The sequence below is a fragment of the Colletotrichum spaethianum genome (assembly GCF_022836535.1).
Source record: "Colletotrichum spaethianum MAFF 239500 DNA, contig46, whole genome shotgun sequence".
In the NCBI taxonomy this organism is placed as follows: domain Eukaryota; kingdom Fungi; phylum Ascomycota; class Sordariomycetes; order Glomerellales; family Glomerellaceae; genus Colletotrichum; species Colletotrichum spaethianum.
In genome coordinates this window covers 182,250-200,472 of record NW_026054816.1, presented here as the reverse complement: position 1 = coordinate 200,472, position 18,223 = coordinate 182,250, and the positions used below count along the sequence as shown (strand labels likewise).

Genomic DNA, 18,223 nt, shown 5'->3' with positions numbered 1-18,223 from the left:
ACACCTTTTTCCTCTCCTTCCATTCACCATCTTTTCATTTTCTCGTCTCCCATCTCTTTGTCGTCGACACGTTTGCGGAAACCCCAAGTCGGATCCTGCTGTTCCAAGTCTCCGGCTCAGCGGTCTCATCTTATTGGACGCGCCTCGTAGAGCTCAGAGAGCCCGGCCAACGTCAACAGGCTTGTTCCATGTCCCGTTCGACCCATCCCTCCAGCGCCTCCACGAGTCGGCAACACCTCCAACAGACATTTTCCTTGGATCTTGGCCGCGTCTTACCCACGCCTTTGGGTCCCGAGGGTAATAAAAAAAAAGGTCTGCCGACGTTTGCCCAGGTTTCGTGAAAAGATTTCTTCTCGACGTTGCTGTTCCATGTCACCGCTTGAGCCACACACACGTCTGCCCGCACACCGCCATGTCACCAGCCACTCATCATGAGACGCAATAACAAGAGACATATTGCACCCGCCAACCATACTACCATCACTGCTACATTTTTCATCTCATTAGCACCACCTCATTGGCCCGCCGCTGTCAGTCACAGGGCTAGCTCGAGGTGATGGCTCAGGCACCGCCCCTCATTGGGCGCTTCTCTGTTTCTCACTTGACGTTCTTTGTGGGCGGAATCCCAGACACACAGCCCTTGGAACTAGATCGATCCCTGCGTTTCCCCTTGATGATTTCTCTACCCGCCTCTCGAGGCCTGCGCCCCGCGCGCTGCCCAACCATGTGAGCACCTCGCTGCAACTCGCCGGCCTGTCACCTGCCATCGCTGTCCGGATTCTCGAGTCTTTGCCCAGGCCTGGCTTTGGATACATGGTGAAATTCCAGTAACGACGATAACAAATCCTTCCGGCAACCTGTCGTGCCAGGAGCTTCGAAGACACGAGGTGACGCCGATGAGCTTGGGCCCCTCTCACCGGTACGGGGAGGGCCGCGTATTCGCCTTGTTTGAGGAGACGAATCTCTATCTACTGCAGAGCTGCCGCGTGCCATGTTTGAGAAGACGCCTGTGCCGCCATCACCCCGGTCTTGGCAATCACATCACTCCTCTACTATACTGGGATCCGCATTTCGAGATTCAAAGATAGTCTTAACAGTTACATCTCGGAAGCCAGTCTCTTGTTACGGTTCCACGGAGAGCAAATGCCCTTCCAGCACGGAACAATGATATTGTTAGGACAGCCCAGCTGTGCACAACTACATCAGACAATGCCTTTGAACTCAAGTGATGAGGCGCTTCCTTGTAAGTACAAGTTGCACGCCATTCGGCCTTGTGGACAACGTCTTTGTCAAGGCATTGTTGCCACAGGCTTTCATTGTCGCCCAGTCGCAATTTGTGGCAACATGCGCTGTGGTGGTTCGGCCTTTGGATGCAAAAATAACGAAATGAGAGCATTGCTCGTGCCTTGTCTTTGATCATGAGAAGCTGTGGTCCATTTCGTATCGAGGCAGTTTTCGATATATGTTGCAGGAAACGACCACAAGCATCCACATCTACCAACCCGACACCAATTATTTTCTTCTCATCACATCTCCCATTCTCATCGTATCTTTGACTTGTTCTTGCTTTGGTTCAGCTTCACTACACGGCGGTAATCCCTACACATACACACACACACAGTGGTCTTAGAAAATGTACGTCACAAAAGGCTATACCCCCAGACTGGCTTCTGAACAGGTAGGCGGTACAAATGAGTATCTTATTAGGCTCATGAATTCGGCTCTGCTAGAACGGCATGTTGAACAGAGGTGGCGTTACAATGAACCACTAGTTAGCAACTCTTTTGTCGAGATTGCCTTTGCGGATAGCTCTAGACAATGTTGCAGGACTGCGTGGCCCAACGACTATGTCTTTCAGTCTGTCAACCCACGTACCGATTCCAACATGCCGTCCATCGTAGTTAACACTGATTTGGCCATGCTGGCTGGAAGATGCAACATCCACATCAACAATCTACACAGATTCATGCACTTCCCGCCCGTCCGAGCCGTTGTTTGCACCCTCCTCATCGAGCTGGAGCGCCCTGAAGCACAGTCTGGCCCCCAGCTAGACGAGAATGCTATCATTAACAGCGTTGATGAGACGATACTCAACACCAGCCCGTCAGAACGAAAAGAGCTGCTGACGCAGCCCACCGCACCAGGAGCAGACTTCGCTGATCGGGCTCTGGTTCTATGTCTTGTCAAGTTGTACTCTCACTTCGAGAGTTGGAGCTGGTGGGACCTTGGGCCCTGTGGCCACCAGTCCATTGCAAAGGTCCTCGTCGCCGTCGTCGGGCTCTTCTGCAATGCGTGGGTTCATGCCCCAGCCATTGACGAGTCCTGGAATCGCCTCAAGATGTCCTCCCCGCCCCCTTTTCTCTCCCGCGAATCCATCGCCGCCGTCGAGTCCTCCACATCTCAAGGCCTCACGCCCGAGGTCTGGGTTGAGTGGTCTTTGCTCTACGACCCCTGGATCAGACGAACTAACGCGGCTCAGATCTTGCAACCCAACCGAGACCAAGACACCAAGGACGTCGTTCCCGTCCTCGTCGCGGAGGTGTCACAGCCTGAACCAGAGAAGGAAGGCCGCGTCATCGTTAAGTATGACAAAAAGCCCGACGAGGAACGATGGGCTTTCAAGTCCATCCTTGACTCGAGGTGGGCCGGCAAGACCCCACGGACGGGACTGCAGTACCTCGTCGACTGGGAGTACGCGAAGCCGACGTGGCAGCCGGCAAAGGACTTGTCAGGCTGCGACCAGTGGGTGATCGAGTTTCACCGGGAGAACCATGGGAAGCCTGGCCCGGTGCCTAGGTTAAGGGGTCTTCTTCGAGGGTGTTGGGAATGATGGAGTTGAAGGCTTTGTTTCGATGAACTGTCTGCGTTCTAGTAGGTATCGTGCCGTGTTATCCTCGTATTGAATAATCAAGTCATCCCCATATGTCGCAAGCGCTTTGGAGGACGAATCCATTGAAGCCTTAACCTATACCCTTTGGCTTTCTTACATTGATGTGATCAGACAGACCATGGGCGAAGTCAATTTCACGTAGTCCTTTCTGAGGAACGTCGCAGACTTCAACCCTCAGCAATTGGTGGAGGGCGATGCCACTGAGAATAGCAGCCATACGAAGTTTGGCTCGCGATCAAGATCATGCTCGGATGCCGTGCTTTGACGAGCCTTGATGACCTTCACAGTACTGCAAGTCTGATGGGTTGGCAACTAGGACTTGAGTATTTGATGGCACGATGGCACGGTTCTCGCATCATGATATTCCGAAAGCAGCATGAGCGCCCGTTTCTGTCAAAGAACAAATGGGAACATACGCTTAGATGACTGCCATTCATCTCACTATTTCTAGTATGACCTCTGTTGAGATGGTCTCATCGAGGTAGCTGGGTTATTCTGAAGTGACTGGCTTTGCTTGCCCCCCATCACGATCTGACCACCCACTTCCTTCGTTGCATTTAGACCAACTAGCATCCAGCCACACTCGGAACTTTCTTCTTGCAAGGTTCTACCATTTTTTCCCCATACCGAATGTAGAGACGACAGCATCGCAAAGGATTTTTGCAGTCTTGGGTATGTAAATATACCCATGTCATTTTGTAAAAATGAAAAGCTTTGTTTCCTTATGAAAAATATAAAACTGGCTTATACTGCGCCTTCGTCGAGGAACTCGGCCATCTTTCGCCTCTTCTATAGCATCAGGTCTTCTTACCAGCGTAGCTCCTACATCGTTCGCTGACATGTTATGCGAGTGATTAGAGTTTCCATCTTTCTTCCGAGGCTTCTCAAGAGTATTTTATATCTTGATGACTCTGGCCGATCGCGATTCGGTCTCCAGATTTTCTTTGATCAAGTGACTTGGCTCATTTAATAATCTCAGACGTCCAAAAGATGAACAGGGAAAAAAGAGATCTCATTGCAGTGGATTCGTGTTCACGCACAACCTCGTTGTCCAAGAATAATTAGAAGGCTTGAGTTTTTCAGAGCAAGCTCGCAGAATCACCACGTCAATCCATTACTGCGAAACGTTGATATATACAATGCTGAAGCCGTTGTAGCTTGAGTCGGGAGTCGTCGGGGCACAGCCGTGGAAGACCGAGACTTTTATGGGGCCATAATTAACCGAGTCTCAGTCCACTCGGCCACCGGACCGGACCGGGCCAAGACTAGCTATGCGCCACAAGCACACATGATTGCGGACCCGAGCGGGAAGCGCGGCATTATTTAGAGTTGCCTACTATAGGTGGAGGTTTGGCCAAATATCTCACCACGGATGCTTGCGTGAAGTTTGGGCAATAACGCTCTGGTCGTTGCGCACAGCCAGACGGTCTTATTCGTGCTAACGCAACCGTCCCGGCGAGCTACCTGAGCCGGCGATAAAAGTCAAATGCTATCGCACGGCTAGTCATATGACGTGGCACATCTCGTGATCGAGCCCAAGAACCGATTTTTGGTTGGTTGCTGACGGTCCACTGCCAATGAACTTCTGGTCACTGGGCGACCGGTGTCGGCTGGCATGTGATGTCGCGAGGGCTATATCAATACTGCCGGTGAGATGATGTCACCAGGCTATATGCCACCTCAAAGTCGCAGCTGGAGACCCATACCGGTATCGTTCTGTTGGCTTTGGGAGTAGCGTCTGGAGGACGCCAGCCCGCGGAGGGCAAGATCAAGGGAGAACTCCGTCGGCCCCCGGACAAGTTACTAGACGGTACAAAATGAGATAAGCACCGGTGGTTACGGCTTCGAATCGGGTATACCGCAGGCGATCACGATCAGTGATCAAAAGTACCTGCTTACTGAATACCCGGTGCCCATTTCGAAGCTGGCCACCAGCGGAAGCAACCGCCGCACGGATGGAACGGTAAATGTGAGCTGGATGGACAAATGGGAGGCTGGGTTGCCCCTAGTTGGTTGGGTGACTGACCCCGCATGCTGATCCACAGGACATGTCCAAACCGTTGCGGACAGGAGAAAGCTGTGATTTGAACTACCTACTGAGGGTTGAGGAGACAAGAGGAAGTTTGTTCGCCAGAATGGGTTGTGCTGGGCCTGTAAGGAACCCCTCGCTGTGCCGCACCTGGGCAGTTTGGCAGTGCATTCGGTGCCCCCATGGCCAGCTGAGATGTGGCTACAGTGGGTACACACCCTGGAAGCCTCGGTCCAGCGGCACTGGGGAGGGAGCTCAACAATCCTCCCACCATGATTATACCCCAGGGGATCTTTGGTCGCACGCCGAATCCCCAGACCGCGCCTAGGCACTTGCCCAGATAGGAAAGAGTACATCTGACATCGGTACCTTTTCTCTTGTTCCCCTCCCCTCCTTATCGATAAGGAAACCCTCCGGAGATACGACCCGAGGACTCGCGCGCAAAAGTGATTAAGACAAGGGTTTCCAGTCTGTTCGACTCAAAATCGTCAAGTGTTCCCACAATCCAAACCCCTCGATGAACCTCCCCCTCTTCCAACTCCGAAGCGAACTGACGCAGCGCAAGGCGAACCCTGCGCCGACCCAAGCCCCATCACCCGTCGCACAACCTCCCCAGCCGTACTCCGGCCTCCCCGAACGTGGCCACGCCGCTCTTGGACCCCCAATTCATGAACTGCACCGTCCCAAGCCACCTCCGTCTGGCCGTCCACGCGCCCGACGACCGCCCCATAAAGACCGAGCATGGGCCCCGCGCCTGATGATGGAGGCTCAGCGATTGAGGACCCCCGACCCGACGACGAACTCAACAACAACAACAACACCAACGCAAACACCACCTCTTCCGAGCCCGCAGTCCTGGCTGGCGCCAACATCCGCACGAGAGCCCGGACCATGACGAGCACCGAAGAAATCGACAATACCATCATCCGGCCGGGCTCCGTCCGTATCAACGTCAAGGGCGCCTTCATCGTCGATCCGGACTCGAGTTCTCCGAGCAACAATGGCCGAGGTTCGCCGACCCACCACGAGACGAGCGATATCCGCCTGCCCAATCACCATGCCGTCGTGAGCCATATCGCCGTTGATGTATGCGACCGTCCGCCCTGTCCCGAGTTCTCCTTCGATGCTAACATGCTGTCGCACAGATTGGCGGCTCCCTGATCAAGCTCGTCTATTTCACGCGCGAACCTCACTCTGCCGAGCCTGGTGGCCGCCTCAACTTCCTCAACTTCGAGACCGATCGCATCGACGACTGCATTGAGTTTATGCGCCACCTCAAGGATAAGCAGCAGACCCTCAATGGCTCCAAGCCGAACGAACTGAGCGTCATGGCGACCGGAGGTGGCGCCTTCAAGTTCTACGACAAGATGCGGGACGTCCTGGGCGTAGATGTGCTGCGCGAGGAAGAGATGGAGTGTCTCATCATCGGTAGGCCCCCTAATGTGCCCTCCGGTTTCGTGGAAAGCTCAAGGCTGATCCGCCCGTAGGTCTCGACTTCTTCATCACCGAGATACCCCGCGAGGTCTTTACCTACAGCGAGACCGACCCTATGCACTTTGTCTCGCCCTCGGAGAACATCTATCCCTACCTCCTTGTCAACATTGGCTCCGGTGTCTCACTCCTCAAGGTTTCGGGCCCCCGCGAATATCAGCGTGTAGGCGGAACCTCGCTCGGAGGTGGCACGCTGTGGGGTCTCCTCTCTCTCCTCACCGGCGCTCGGAGCTTTGACGAGATGCTCGACCTGTCCGAACGAGGGGATAACGCCAAGGTCGATATGCTCGTCGGCGACATCTACGGCGGCGACTACGGAAAGATTGGTCTCAAGAGCACGACGATCGCTTCTTCGTTCGGCAAGGTCTTCCGCATGAAGCGCACAGCCGAGAACGAAGCCGAGGACCACGGTGGTCTGCATAACGGCGACAACAAAAACGTGGGTCCTTCTTCAGACCCGGCCGAGCCAGCCGAGGAGGACCACCAAAACGCCGCGGAGCACGCCTCAGATCAACCGTTCTCTGGTGCTGACATCTCACGGTCTCTGCTATATGCCATTTCGAACAACATTGGCCAGATTGCCTTCCTCCAATCGCAAATCCACAACCTCGACCACATCTACTTTGGCGGCTCATTCATCCGCGGCCACCGGCAAACGATCAACACCCTCAGTTATGCCATCAAGTTCTGGTCTCAAGGCAAGAAGCAGGCTTACTTCCTCCGCCACGAAGGCTACCTCGGCTCGGTCGGCGCCTTTCTTAAGCGCCAGCCGCGCAACTGGGGTCGCCGTGGTTCGTTCGAGCAGGCGGAGCCTCTTGAGCGCAGGCTGCGGGATCGCAGAATTCATGATGCGGAGATGCAGAGTCTCGTCGATGACTACGCCTCAGAATCGGGACGCGAATCGGGACGCGAATAAAAAAGAGACTTTATTTTCACCAAAAGGACGGAAGGCGGAGACGTTGTCTACTTTGAGCTCTCAGGCGTACGGCTGGGTGGCGGTATTTTCTAGCATTCAAGATGCTTGAGGACAGAGCATATGCGACATGTGGACGAAGTTGGAAGATATGACCGGTCTGGGCGGCCGGCTTCTCGACACATACCATTATATTTATCACATACTTACCAGTTTAATGTTATTTATTGTAGCTCGGCTGGTCTGTCGAAGCGGACCGAGTTGAAGCTGTCGGTATGCATTGCAACTTCCACTGCGCACCAACCCCACAAATGACTAGGCCACGCGCGAGATCCGCGTTCGCTCTTGGATATGGGGATGCGAGATGCGAACCTGCGTCTTCTACTACTTCAAAGCTATGCGTCGGCTGTTTCCGCCCCCACTCGTCCCTCCAGAGTGTTCAGTTGCGATCGAATGGCCCGTAGCCCAGTCTCGAGGCAATGCAATCAACCTGACATGCGGGCAGTGAAGACGATGTAAAAATCGAACGAATCACACCCCCCGCCCCCCCGGCCAAGGCATTGGGAACGTGTACACAAGTCCAGTATCGTAGGCGACCAACATTAGCTACGCGCAAGTAGCAGATATTACACTTACATGGAGCCGTTGACTCTCGTAGCATCACCACCACGGTGTAAGCGAGCTGACATCGGGGGCTTGACACATACGGCCATGCCCACCGGACAACTCGGGGTCCCGTTTGCTCTCTAACGGACTATAGGCCCACGAGAATGGCGTCAAACTGTCGTCAGGGATGCCACGAGGTCTAAAGAGCCTTTCACCGGCGTCCCGAGGGCCGGCGTATAAATCACCTTCAGCCCTTCTGATCGTATATTGTTTTACGAAACAGATACCTACAAAGACTAATCTTCAAACCTTGCTACGTCCATGCCAGACTAGTATGGTTGAAAAGGCCAAACATTCAGGGGCAGACCGCCTCTCGGATACGTGCATGCTTCTCACCAGACGAAACTACGCCGAGCGTACACGATGGCGCAAGTTCTCTGCAGGCAAACGCACAGCTCATGTTTATGTTTCTATGGCCTGTATGTGTAAACACAGCGGGATGAGTTCAACCGGGGTCGACATTACGCAAGCGCGCCTATCCGTGTTTGTACATACTTCATCATCAGGTAGAATGATAAACGGAGTGGTTTTCTTCATTTCATTCGAGTCTAAACACCACTCGTCTCTTTCCAAATCAATTATAGTCGAGACGAAAAGACGTCCCTAGATGTGAGCGCTGAAGGAAAGACCCGTTTATGGACGCAGCATCCGTTCAAGGCGACGCTAGGTTGGCTTTACACCAAACGGAATTGCGAGGGTCGTAAAAACCCTCCCATGGCCAGCCTTGACACCCCTCCGGGCGCCTCCTGCGAGGTTGATCGTGTATGTAGAATGCGGTACCACGTGGAGGGCGTGCACTCTGCCCAGGAACACCAGTCGCGGCCATTTTCAACAGGTCGAAAGAAGGAAGGGAGGAAGGGAAGTACGGCAAGATCACTTCGCCGAATCAGTTTCCCGCTGTCATGGACCTGTTGGCACTCGTTACCCTTGAGACATCAGGTTTGGCATCTTCCCCGTTGCGAGGGATCGTTTTCGGAGTCGGCTCAACATTTCGGCACCACTTCCCACACCGTCGACACCTGGTGTGCAACAGTGTTCTCGGATCTCAACATGAGGGTCAGGGGAGGGCTTGTTCACGACAGACATCGCAGACCCAAGAGCAACATACCTCACTGGAACCATGTGAAAAGAGGTCAAGTATACACATCTTACGACTTCACTTTGACATGGCACACATGAGACATCACAAGACCGAATGGATTAGAACAAGAAATTTTTGTATAGAGCGCATACTGTATTCCTCTCACAAGGATGGAAACTATTAAATATTACACAATCCAACCAGCCAGGGTATACCGCCGGGGTCCAACACCTCCCACTGACCTCCTTTTCTGGTACATTTGCTTCCAAAGACCCAAACAGAAAGAGAAAAAAAAGTACAGGGGAGAGATGGAAGTCAGGCGCTATGTGTTCAGTCCCTATCTGATGCGCTCTAATTCGCGGCCAAGTCTGTTGTGGTAAAATGCAATGGTAAAGTAAAGTCTTCTCAAGGGTATAAGAAACCCCCATTTTCCAGAGACCAACCAACCCCCATGCAATTGTTTGTTCGTAAGGATCGTAAGAATGGTATGTATGATTGTAGGCTTTGTAGGTTACAGAGTCTGTGCGTGCAGCGACATTTGGACAACAAGGAAACGTTTTTCAAGAATTCCTCCGACTCGCATAAGGGTCAGCTTAGCAGAATGGGAGAAGTGAAGGGACCATGTTGCCAAGCTTAGAACGCAGCGAGGACAGCAATGGCAACGACGGCGCCGAGGCCGAAGGTGGCCTTGCCAGCACCGGCGACAACAACGCCGGTGGTGGTAGGGACGGCAGCGCCGCCAGTGCCGAGAGGAGCGGTCTTGCTGGCGCCAGCGGCGGGGGTGGTAGGGTAGGGAGCAGTCGGGACGGGGGTGTTGCCAGCCGGGGTGGAGGGGGCGGGAACGGGGACGACGTCAGAGCCAGAGTTGGTGGCGAAGCTGACGTGGGGAACCTCGAGGGTGGTCTTGATAGTGGCAGTGGTGGAGGAGCCGGGAACGGTGGTGCCGCCAGTGACACAGGGGACGACGATGGTCTTGTCGACGGTGACGGTGGTGTACTCGGCAGGGTTAGTGGCAGCGGGCTTGCTGGCAGGGACGGTGATGGCCGTGGTGATGGCGGCAGGGACGGTAACGATGGCAGGGTTCTGGGGGATGTGAGGAGCGCAGATACCCTGGAAGAACTGGGTGGCCTTGGAGATGATCTCATCGCTGGCACCGTAGGAGTAGATGCAGTTGAAGACGTTCTCGACGAACTTGGCGTCAGGGCAGTAGCAGTTGGCATCGGAGTTGTCAGTGCAGCCGGAAGACCAGATCCAGGTGCTCAGGCACTGAGGAACGACATCGGGGCAAGGAAGGGTCTCGACGGGAGCAGCGGGCTTGGTAGCAGAGGGCTTGGAGACGGGGGCAGAGGCAACCGGCTTCTCAGAAGAGACACCCTTGGGAGGCTGGCCAGCGGGCTTGGAGGGAGCAGCGCCGGGAGTGTGGACAATGGTCTCGGTGACGGGGCACACGGTGGTGGTGAGGGGAACGGTGACGGTGACCAGGGCGTGAGAGTTGGCGGGGCAGTTGGTGACCTCGGGAGCGCAAGAGGTGACGGTCTCGACACGGGTGGTGTAGATGGTGGAGGTGGTGTCGTAGACAGTGGTCTTGGTCTCGGGGACAACAGGGGTGGTGACGACAGGGACGTTCTCGGTCTTGGCAGGCTGAGTGCCGTTGACGGGGACGGGGACGGGGATGGAGACGGTGGGGAGCTGAGCAGAGGGGGTCTCCTCGACGGGCTTGGTGACAACGGGGGTGGTCTCCTCGGCGGGCTTGGTGACAACGGCGGTGGTCTCCTCGACGGGCTTGGAAACGGAGGGAACAGCAGCAGTGGTCGACTCCTTGATGGGGATGGAGATGGAGGGAAGAGCCTCAGAGGTGGTCTCGCCCTTGCTGGGAACGGGGACGGTCTCGGTCTCCTTGACGGGGGCAGTGGTGGCGGGCTTGGTCTGCTCGACAGGCTTGGAGATGGAGGGAACAATGGCGGTGGAAGTCGCCTCAGCAGCGGGGGTGGTCTTGGTGCTCAGAGTGGTGGCGCTGGGGAGGGCGGCGCTCGTGGTCTTGGGAGGCGCCGAAGTCTCGGGGGGCTGCAGTCGAAGTTGATGGTGTGGATGCCAACACCGCAGGTGGACTTGGGCTTGGAGGGCTGTTGGGGGTAGACAATGGTGACGTTCTTGGCACCACCGCACTGAGAGTTCTTGACAGTGGTTCCGGACTTGGAGCAGGCACTGCGGTGCTTGCAGCTGGATCCGTCGGGCATGTCGTAGTGGAACTCGAGGTCGCAGTCGAACTCGACCGTCACGTCAAAGTGGACGATGGAGAATTTGTCGGGGGCGCCGGAGCCGGAGCCGCAGCCAAAGGAGGGGGAGGTCTCCTTCTTCTGACCGCAAGAGCCAGAGATGACCTTGCCCTTGTTGAACGTGCGGGGGGCCAGGAGATCGCGCTTGGAGAAGTCGTTTTCGCAGGTCCAGCCCTTGAAGTCGAATCCGCCATAGTTGCTGAACGATCCCGTGTTCAGGTCACCCCAGGAGAAGCCAGACTTCTGCTTGTCGTCACACTTGTTGTCGGTGTTCTGGGGGCAGGTGAAAGAGGGGAACTTGTTCCAGCCCTACAGAGCTCGTTAGTGATCTGGGGGGCTCATCATCATGGTAGCGAGATCTCATGTCGTGATGAGATCCGGCAGCGTAGGGCAGATGGGACGTACGGTGGCAGTGACCTGGCTGACGCCGGCGGCAAGGGCCAGAAGAGCTACGCTGTTCTTCATTGTGAAGGCTGTTGGACGAGTATTCTTTGTTGAGTGAGAGTGGTACTTTGTTCTAGGGAATGAAGGAAACAAAAAACTAAGTTTGTATTAAGTTGAGAGTAAAGAAGCGAATGACTTTACACTCAGAAAGCGAATGGACTGTTGGTTTGATAGAACGAAAGTAGGAAAGAATGTTCGATGAAGGACAAGAATCGAAACACCAAACAGAAGCGGGAAGAGACAGAGTCTATATACCAAAGACAACTCCTATCACGGGGGTGACGGTCGGCTGTGAGGTTCCTCACCTGAGGAGGCGACCTCCCGGGGGGGTGGAGAGGACTGAACGGGGACGAGGGACGGGGTGGAGTCAGTAGGAGGTGCGAGTGCAAGTCCGTGCTGCACGGGCGACGAGCTAGTGTAGGCACAGCGGACCCGTGGCACGGCCATGGATGTAGACGACACTAGACATGGGGCCTGTGGACTGGCTAATGGGTGGTGGCCGCGGTGGGCGCAGATGTGGACATGGGATGGGGCAGAGGGGAAAGAGAGAGAGCATGTGTGTGTGTGTGTGTGTGTGTGGGAGAGAGGAAGCAAAGCGAAGCCGGGCTTGATGCCGGCCTGCTTGGTGGCCATCACCGAGCAGGGGCTGGTTTCTCGGAGAAGAGGGCAACTGACGGATGACTGGAAGACGGGGATTACAGGATGGAGCCAGAAACAGCACTGCCTTCTGGACATCCGGTACCTGGGCGGTTGAGCGGTTCCTATTCGAGCGAGTGGTGCTTGGATCGGAGCCAGGAAGAAACGGAGAAGGAGGGTTTAGGCCCCTGGCCCCCCCATGAATCCATGTTATCCATGGGGCCACGATCAAATGGCATGACGAGGACGGAACTCGCTGGAGCCCGATGGTCGTCCAAGTGTGGTGCCGGTTGGACGGTCATCGACTTTGCCAACTCCCGGATGGCCTCCACGGACCATGCAGGATGGACGTGACGAATTGGAAGTGGTGGATGTTCAGATTGAGTGTGCTCAGCCTTCCGGAGCAAAGGCAATGCTGGTGGTGATGTCGACGCTCATGCACAGGCGTGGAGTTGAGTGACAGCAAGTGCTGTAGCACATGGCATAGGGCATGGACACCGAGGATGACGATATCCGCAGGGTCGCGTTGAGCATCTGTCGATGGAGTCACGAATAGCAACCAACGCCATGTGGAGATGGTTGTGGGTGCACGGCTGAGACTAGATGACACCGCCTACTATGCTGGAGATGAAGGTGTCGTCGATCAGTCCAAGCCATGGTGGACGGAAGAGGCGGCAGCGAATGCAAGACAGCGGCGGTAGGTCGGCTTGATGATGGTGAGATGTTGAGTTGAGTCTGTGAGTGCGGATGGAGGAAATTGAGACGAGGTCGGTGCGTCGTCGTTGTCGCCGCCCTGCAAGACAGGACAGGAGAGGAGAGTTTGGCGGTCCGCAGGGCACAGGCGAGATGCAGCAGGCAGCGCGCATGGAACGGTGTACAACCAGAGATGCAAAAAATAACCCAGAACAGTTCTGCGGTGGGCTGCCGTGTCATCTGCCAGTTTGCTCGCCAATGCCTCGCTTTTCCCATCTCACCTACGCTTGGTCGGTACGTACCTTGCCCCCCTGCTTTCCCCTTCTTCCCGTTCAGGAACAGGATCAGGGAACGGAAACAGGGGTTGCCAACCTAAAGATCCCGAGAGGGGCCCGACGACACGAGAGCAGGAGAGAGAGAGAGAGAGGCCTAAGCTGTACGTAGGTGCTTTTCAAGTACACTACCTAGAAAAGGGAAGCAAAAGAAAGAAAGCCCCACAACTCTGATCCTTCCAGATGACACCGTTCACGAAAAATCCGCATTCTCTGGGCTGGCTGTTGGTGCCGTTTTCCAAAGAGGCTGACTTTGAAATCTTGGCTGGGCGCCATGAGATGCTTCACAACGACGCCTCCTTCTGGGATGGGCGGCTGTCCAATTCGACTCGACCCCGTGGCGCATCATCCTGCAGCTGCACCATGCCCCTCCCCCGTAATGGAAATGGTCGATTGTTGTCCAGTCCGTTTGGCAAGTGCCCTGCAACCTCACACAAGACTGATCATGCAACTCGTAGTGGACTAGTTTACGTAGGTAGACTGCGACCCCCAGGGTGCGCTAGTTTGATTTAGTTAGGGGTAAAAACGTTCTGGAGCCACCCAGCCGACTACCTAAACTACATAGCACCTACCTACCTGCCTTGGGTACCTAGGTACTCGAGATACCGTAAGTTAGGCTGGGTCCATTCGGCCTCTCCCAGCCAATCGTAAATTATCTCGCCTGGAGTGTCCCGGGAGTCGAAGAGACCCAATCAAAATGCCTTCGGCGGACTCTCTCCGTCGCCCATTCACTCCTCGAGCGTCAATCATGGGATGGCCTAGGCACGGCGACGCGCTGGTCTCCGCGCCTAACTCCAGCCCGTCCTGCGCTTGGGAGATCACGGCGGTGCGGAGTCCCTCTCAACCTTATGGACGGGTAAGATGACGATGCACGTAGTCGAATCTCCCCGTGTTATTTTCAGCCTCGTGTTTGCTCGTTCAGGCGACGCACGTCAACAACGATGGCTGACAACATTTTATGCTTTTGGACGTTCTGCAAGTTAGGGCCGTACCCATGCTTAGCCTCAACTTGCCTCCGTCTCGGGCATGACGGTGTACAGTATGTCGGGGACTGCCAGCACCCCGAAGTCTAGGTACTCTGACGGCACTGACTGGCCTGGATTGGATTTATGCCGCCGTTCATCCTATCTACCGAACAGAGTGCCAAGTAGACATCGACACTATACGGACTACTATGCGTACCTGTATGCATCCCTACTGCACTTTACATGAGGAAGCATCGGACGAAAAAAAAGCTCCTTAGCAGCAAAAAAAGGGGTCGGCCAATGACAGCTGCGCCGTCATCCGAGGGTACGCTCTGGGAGAGACAAGAGACGAAAAACTCGACAAATCAACTGGCTAACCCCCCTCCCCCCCCCCCCCCCCCCCCCCCCCCCCCCCCCCCCTGTCCGCGCCTCCGCACTGAACCTGTCGTCTTCCAAACAACGGCCAAGTCCCTCGTTCGACTTTCGACTTTCCTTGGCTTTTCTCTGCTGCAGATGTCAGTTGGATGGATTACTTGGGCTCGGTTCAGCCAGACGTCCTTGTGTCGTCGTTGACGCCTGCCCCCCCTGAACCCTCCTCACTCAACGAGCGCTCCTCACCCAGTCTTGCCAGTGCAAGTTGAAACGCTCAGCCACAGCGCCGGTTTCCTCGCCACGCTAATGCAGGAACAGGAACGGCAGCTCGCACCCAATCGTTGACCAGCGGAAGGGAAACTTCTTGGGAAAGGCCAAACCGGGTGTGACCCCCCTGCCTCTTGCTCCTTTCTTGCCAATTGCCTTGCCGAAGAAGGCGACATCTCCTCCCTCCTCATGGCGCTCCTGGTCCATTGCCATCCGCCCGCAGTGTCCAGACTCCATCACCCCACAACGTTCCACTTCCCGCCCCTGACGCCTCCGTCACATCGTGAGCCTTCGCTATTCCTCCCCTGTCCTGTCTAGCATCGATTCAGCTGTCACATCGTCCACTCCCATCGCAACACCCCAAAATCTGCAAAGAAAAAGCATCAACCCGCCCTCCAAACGGTCACACGCTTGCATCCGGCATCGCAGTCCCCCCGGATCTCACCTTCAAGGCTCTTCCCTCCTCCTCCCTTGCTCCCGATGAGAAGCCCATCGACAGGGAGCACGCCCGGCATCTGAAGAGGCTATGCCCTCTCAAGAACAAGAGAGATCCAGGGGGCCCCAGATCCTGGAGACGCACTTTTCCCGATATGATGCGACATGTCGGCCTTGTTGCCCAAACCCATCACCACTCAGTTCTCATCCTGGTTGACGATGCTTAGACCCTCTGGCCAGAAGGTCTACGATGCTCTGAGCGTCCCCTCGCCTCCTCCTCCTTCGTTGCTTTTGCTCGCTGCACACACGCGCGGTTAGAGCCTCTCCGTCTTCCGCGTGAACAGACTCTAACCAAATCGTCCGATCAAGGGTTGCCACGCCTGCCAAGCGATATGATTGATTCCTTGCAGCTTTTTTGCCAGGGCCTTGCCCTCTTGTCAACCCGCCCGGCAAGCAGAACGACGAGGAAAGGACGGATCGGCTGCTTTCTCTAGAAGATGTTGCGAACTCGACTAGACTTTCAATTGCTTCCGGGGCAGAGTCGAGCCAGCTTGCTATATCCAGCCTCAGTGAGCCTCAACAACAGCCAGGGAACCTTTTCTGCTTGCTTCGGGTTGCCCGTGAGACGACACGTCAAGAGAAGCCACTGTGCGTGGCCTTGGACTGGCCGAGAGCAACAACTGTTCAGGAGGGATCCAAACTGTCTAGGCCTGAATATCTATCCAAAAGATCCCCTCTAGAGGGAAACGGCTTGTTTCACCCCTTGGGTCACCCGGTACTAGCAAAAACAATTGTGGGCGATTGGGGATGTTGGGCCCAACGGCGTACCTATTACCACCTCAGCGACAACGTAACGCTAGCGGTGGTCTCGCTCTCGCTTTTCAGCCACCGACTCTAGACCCCCTCGGCGGTTCTCATCAAGTGTGTGGATCGGCAACCTTTTCTCGGTTTAGATTTTGTTTTAGATTTAAGCATCCTTTTTTTTCCTTGGCTGGGTGACCGGACCGCTGCACGATGACTGGCGTGTATCGGGCCACAATTCGAGACCATATGCAATCTCTCGGGAAGCGCTGACTTGACCGCGCGGTACGATGCGATGACTGCTGACAGGCGCCTCGTTCAGACAACGCACCACCACTTGCGCATGTGGAAGCTGCACAGTCTTGTTGATACGGATTCCATCTGAGACATACCGACACTCGTAGATGATGGCTGCGCGAATCGCCAAAACCCAGGCGGTTAGGCCTTGGCGACAACGGGCGTCGTGTTGCCACTTCCGATCTCGCCTGGCAGCCATGTCGGATGAGTAAACCTCGACGACACGGTCGACAGCATGTAATTCCAGGATGTTTTGGCGCTCCAGGCTGCCCCCGACCGACAAGGACCAGAGCACCACGGTTCTTACCAGCGTGACGTCGGCCAATTGCCCTATTGAACGCCCGCCTACCAAGCCAGAAAGAGCCGACACCCCGGGGCCCTTTGCCTAATCGGGGATCCTCACCTGAATCTGAGAACACGAGCCATGCCCAAAGTCGCCAGCAATACAACCAACCGCCTTTTCCTCCATCCCGAGTCCTCGAAGAGCCCTTCAATTTCCACTTGCATTTGTCTGAAACCACGCCTCTTGTTGCGTCAGAGCTGTCAAGTGTCGAAGAATCCTTTGGACGTGTACTTCAGACACTCAGCGAAGAAGGCGTCATCGAGGCTCGTGCGGCGCATCTTCAGCCGACCCGGCGAACGGTGCACTGGACCAAGGGGGGGGTTGGATGACATGGCAGGCGGAAACAGGGGACACAGTAGTCGCCTAACTCCGACCGCCATGGCAGACAGCGGCGCTCTGGTAACGCCCCATCCTTTCTGCGGACTCTTGACTCTTGCCGCGGGCGTCCCTAGATGCCAGCAAGAAGGGCCTTTTCCCGAACCCTGCAAAGGCCTGTCCTCAATCATCGGCCAGCTCCGTCATTCATCGTCCGAGAGCATTCATAGTTTCTGTGTCTGTCCTTTCTTCCCAGGCCGATATCCGTATGGAGGATGGCCACCGTGCTGCTCATTTCGGCGTCGACGTGGTATTCACTGTCGAGATGAATATTGAAATTCCATCCATGGAGGATAAGGAATTGGGGCTTTCGCGTCCTTCCCCAGAATGCATGCTATCTGCCCCGTCTTGTCGTCGATCATTGAGTTCCGCAGATTGGTTCAATACCTGTTTGGCCAAAAGAGGAAACCAGGACATCCGAAAACGGGGTCACTGAAGAGGTGCAGCGCAATTACGGCTCTGTTCCGATCATGAGATCGACTACTACCGTCGGTGTGTCCTGGATGCTCTTCTCTGCCCATATAATTGACCGGGTATTATTATCGTATCTCATTTCCCACGTCCCGCTGAGGTTCTATTCTCAGCAGATTTCTCTGTCAAGGCTGCATTTGTTTCCTCGGCACTTTAGGATCTCCCAAACAAGACGGTTCGAAGCAAGGGCCGGCCATGATGGTCTCCAACCCGTTGGTGCGCCGATGCACCTCCGTTGCTGGGCTTGCCTCGGTCCACCAGCGTCCCTCCGCGGCAGACAACCCGCCCCGAAGAACCAGCAGCCTCAGCCATGTCTCCTCTTCCCCTGTTGCTGGAAGCCAGGCCAGAGGGGCACCAGGGCCACCCAGTCCAGCATTCTATGCTCCGGTGCAAGTCTTTCACGGTGCAACCCTGACGGTGTGGCCGGGATCGTCGCTGGTTTCCCA

At 55.5% G+C, this 18,223-nt stretch overlaps 3 protein-coding genes across 3 annotated transcripts; 2 read left to right on the top strand and 1 right to left on the bottom strand.

The window, feature by feature from the left end:
* Positions 1-1,885: 1,885 nt before the first annotated feature.
* Positions 1,886-2,830, top strand: ColSpa_11440 (uncharacterized protein; the record flags this gene model as incomplete). The annotated part of the gene is made up of 1 exon (XM_049277652.1): positions 1,886-2,830. One exon carries the CDS (start codon positions 1,886-1,888, stop codon positions 2,828-2,830), a length of 945 nt encoding a protein of 314 aa, XP_049133609.1.
* A 2,830-nt stretch (positions 2,831-5,660) lies between these two features.
* On the top strand, positions 5,661-7,326 carry ColSpa_11439 (pantothenate kinase; the record flags this gene model as incomplete). The annotated part of the gene is made up of 3 exons (XM_049277651.1): positions 5,661-6,005; positions 6,065-6,347; positions 6,407-7,326. The coding sequence occupies 3 exons, from the start codon at positions 5,661-5,663 to the stop codon at positions 7,324-7,326; spliced, it is 1,548 nt and encodes a 515-aa protein (XP_049133608.1).
* Positions 7,327-9,703: 2,377 nt separating this feature from the next.
* Positions 9,704-11,811, bottom strand: ColSpa_11438 (uncharacterized protein; the record flags this gene model as incomplete). Its single annotated transcript, XM_049277650.1, has 3 exons — positions 9,704-11,134; positions 11,167-11,655; positions 11,752-11,811. 3 exons carry the CDS (start codon positions 11,809-11,811, stop codon positions 9,704-9,706), a joined length of 1,980 nt encoding a protein of 659 aa, XP_049133607.1.
* Positions 11,812-18,223: the final 6,412 nt, after the last annotated feature.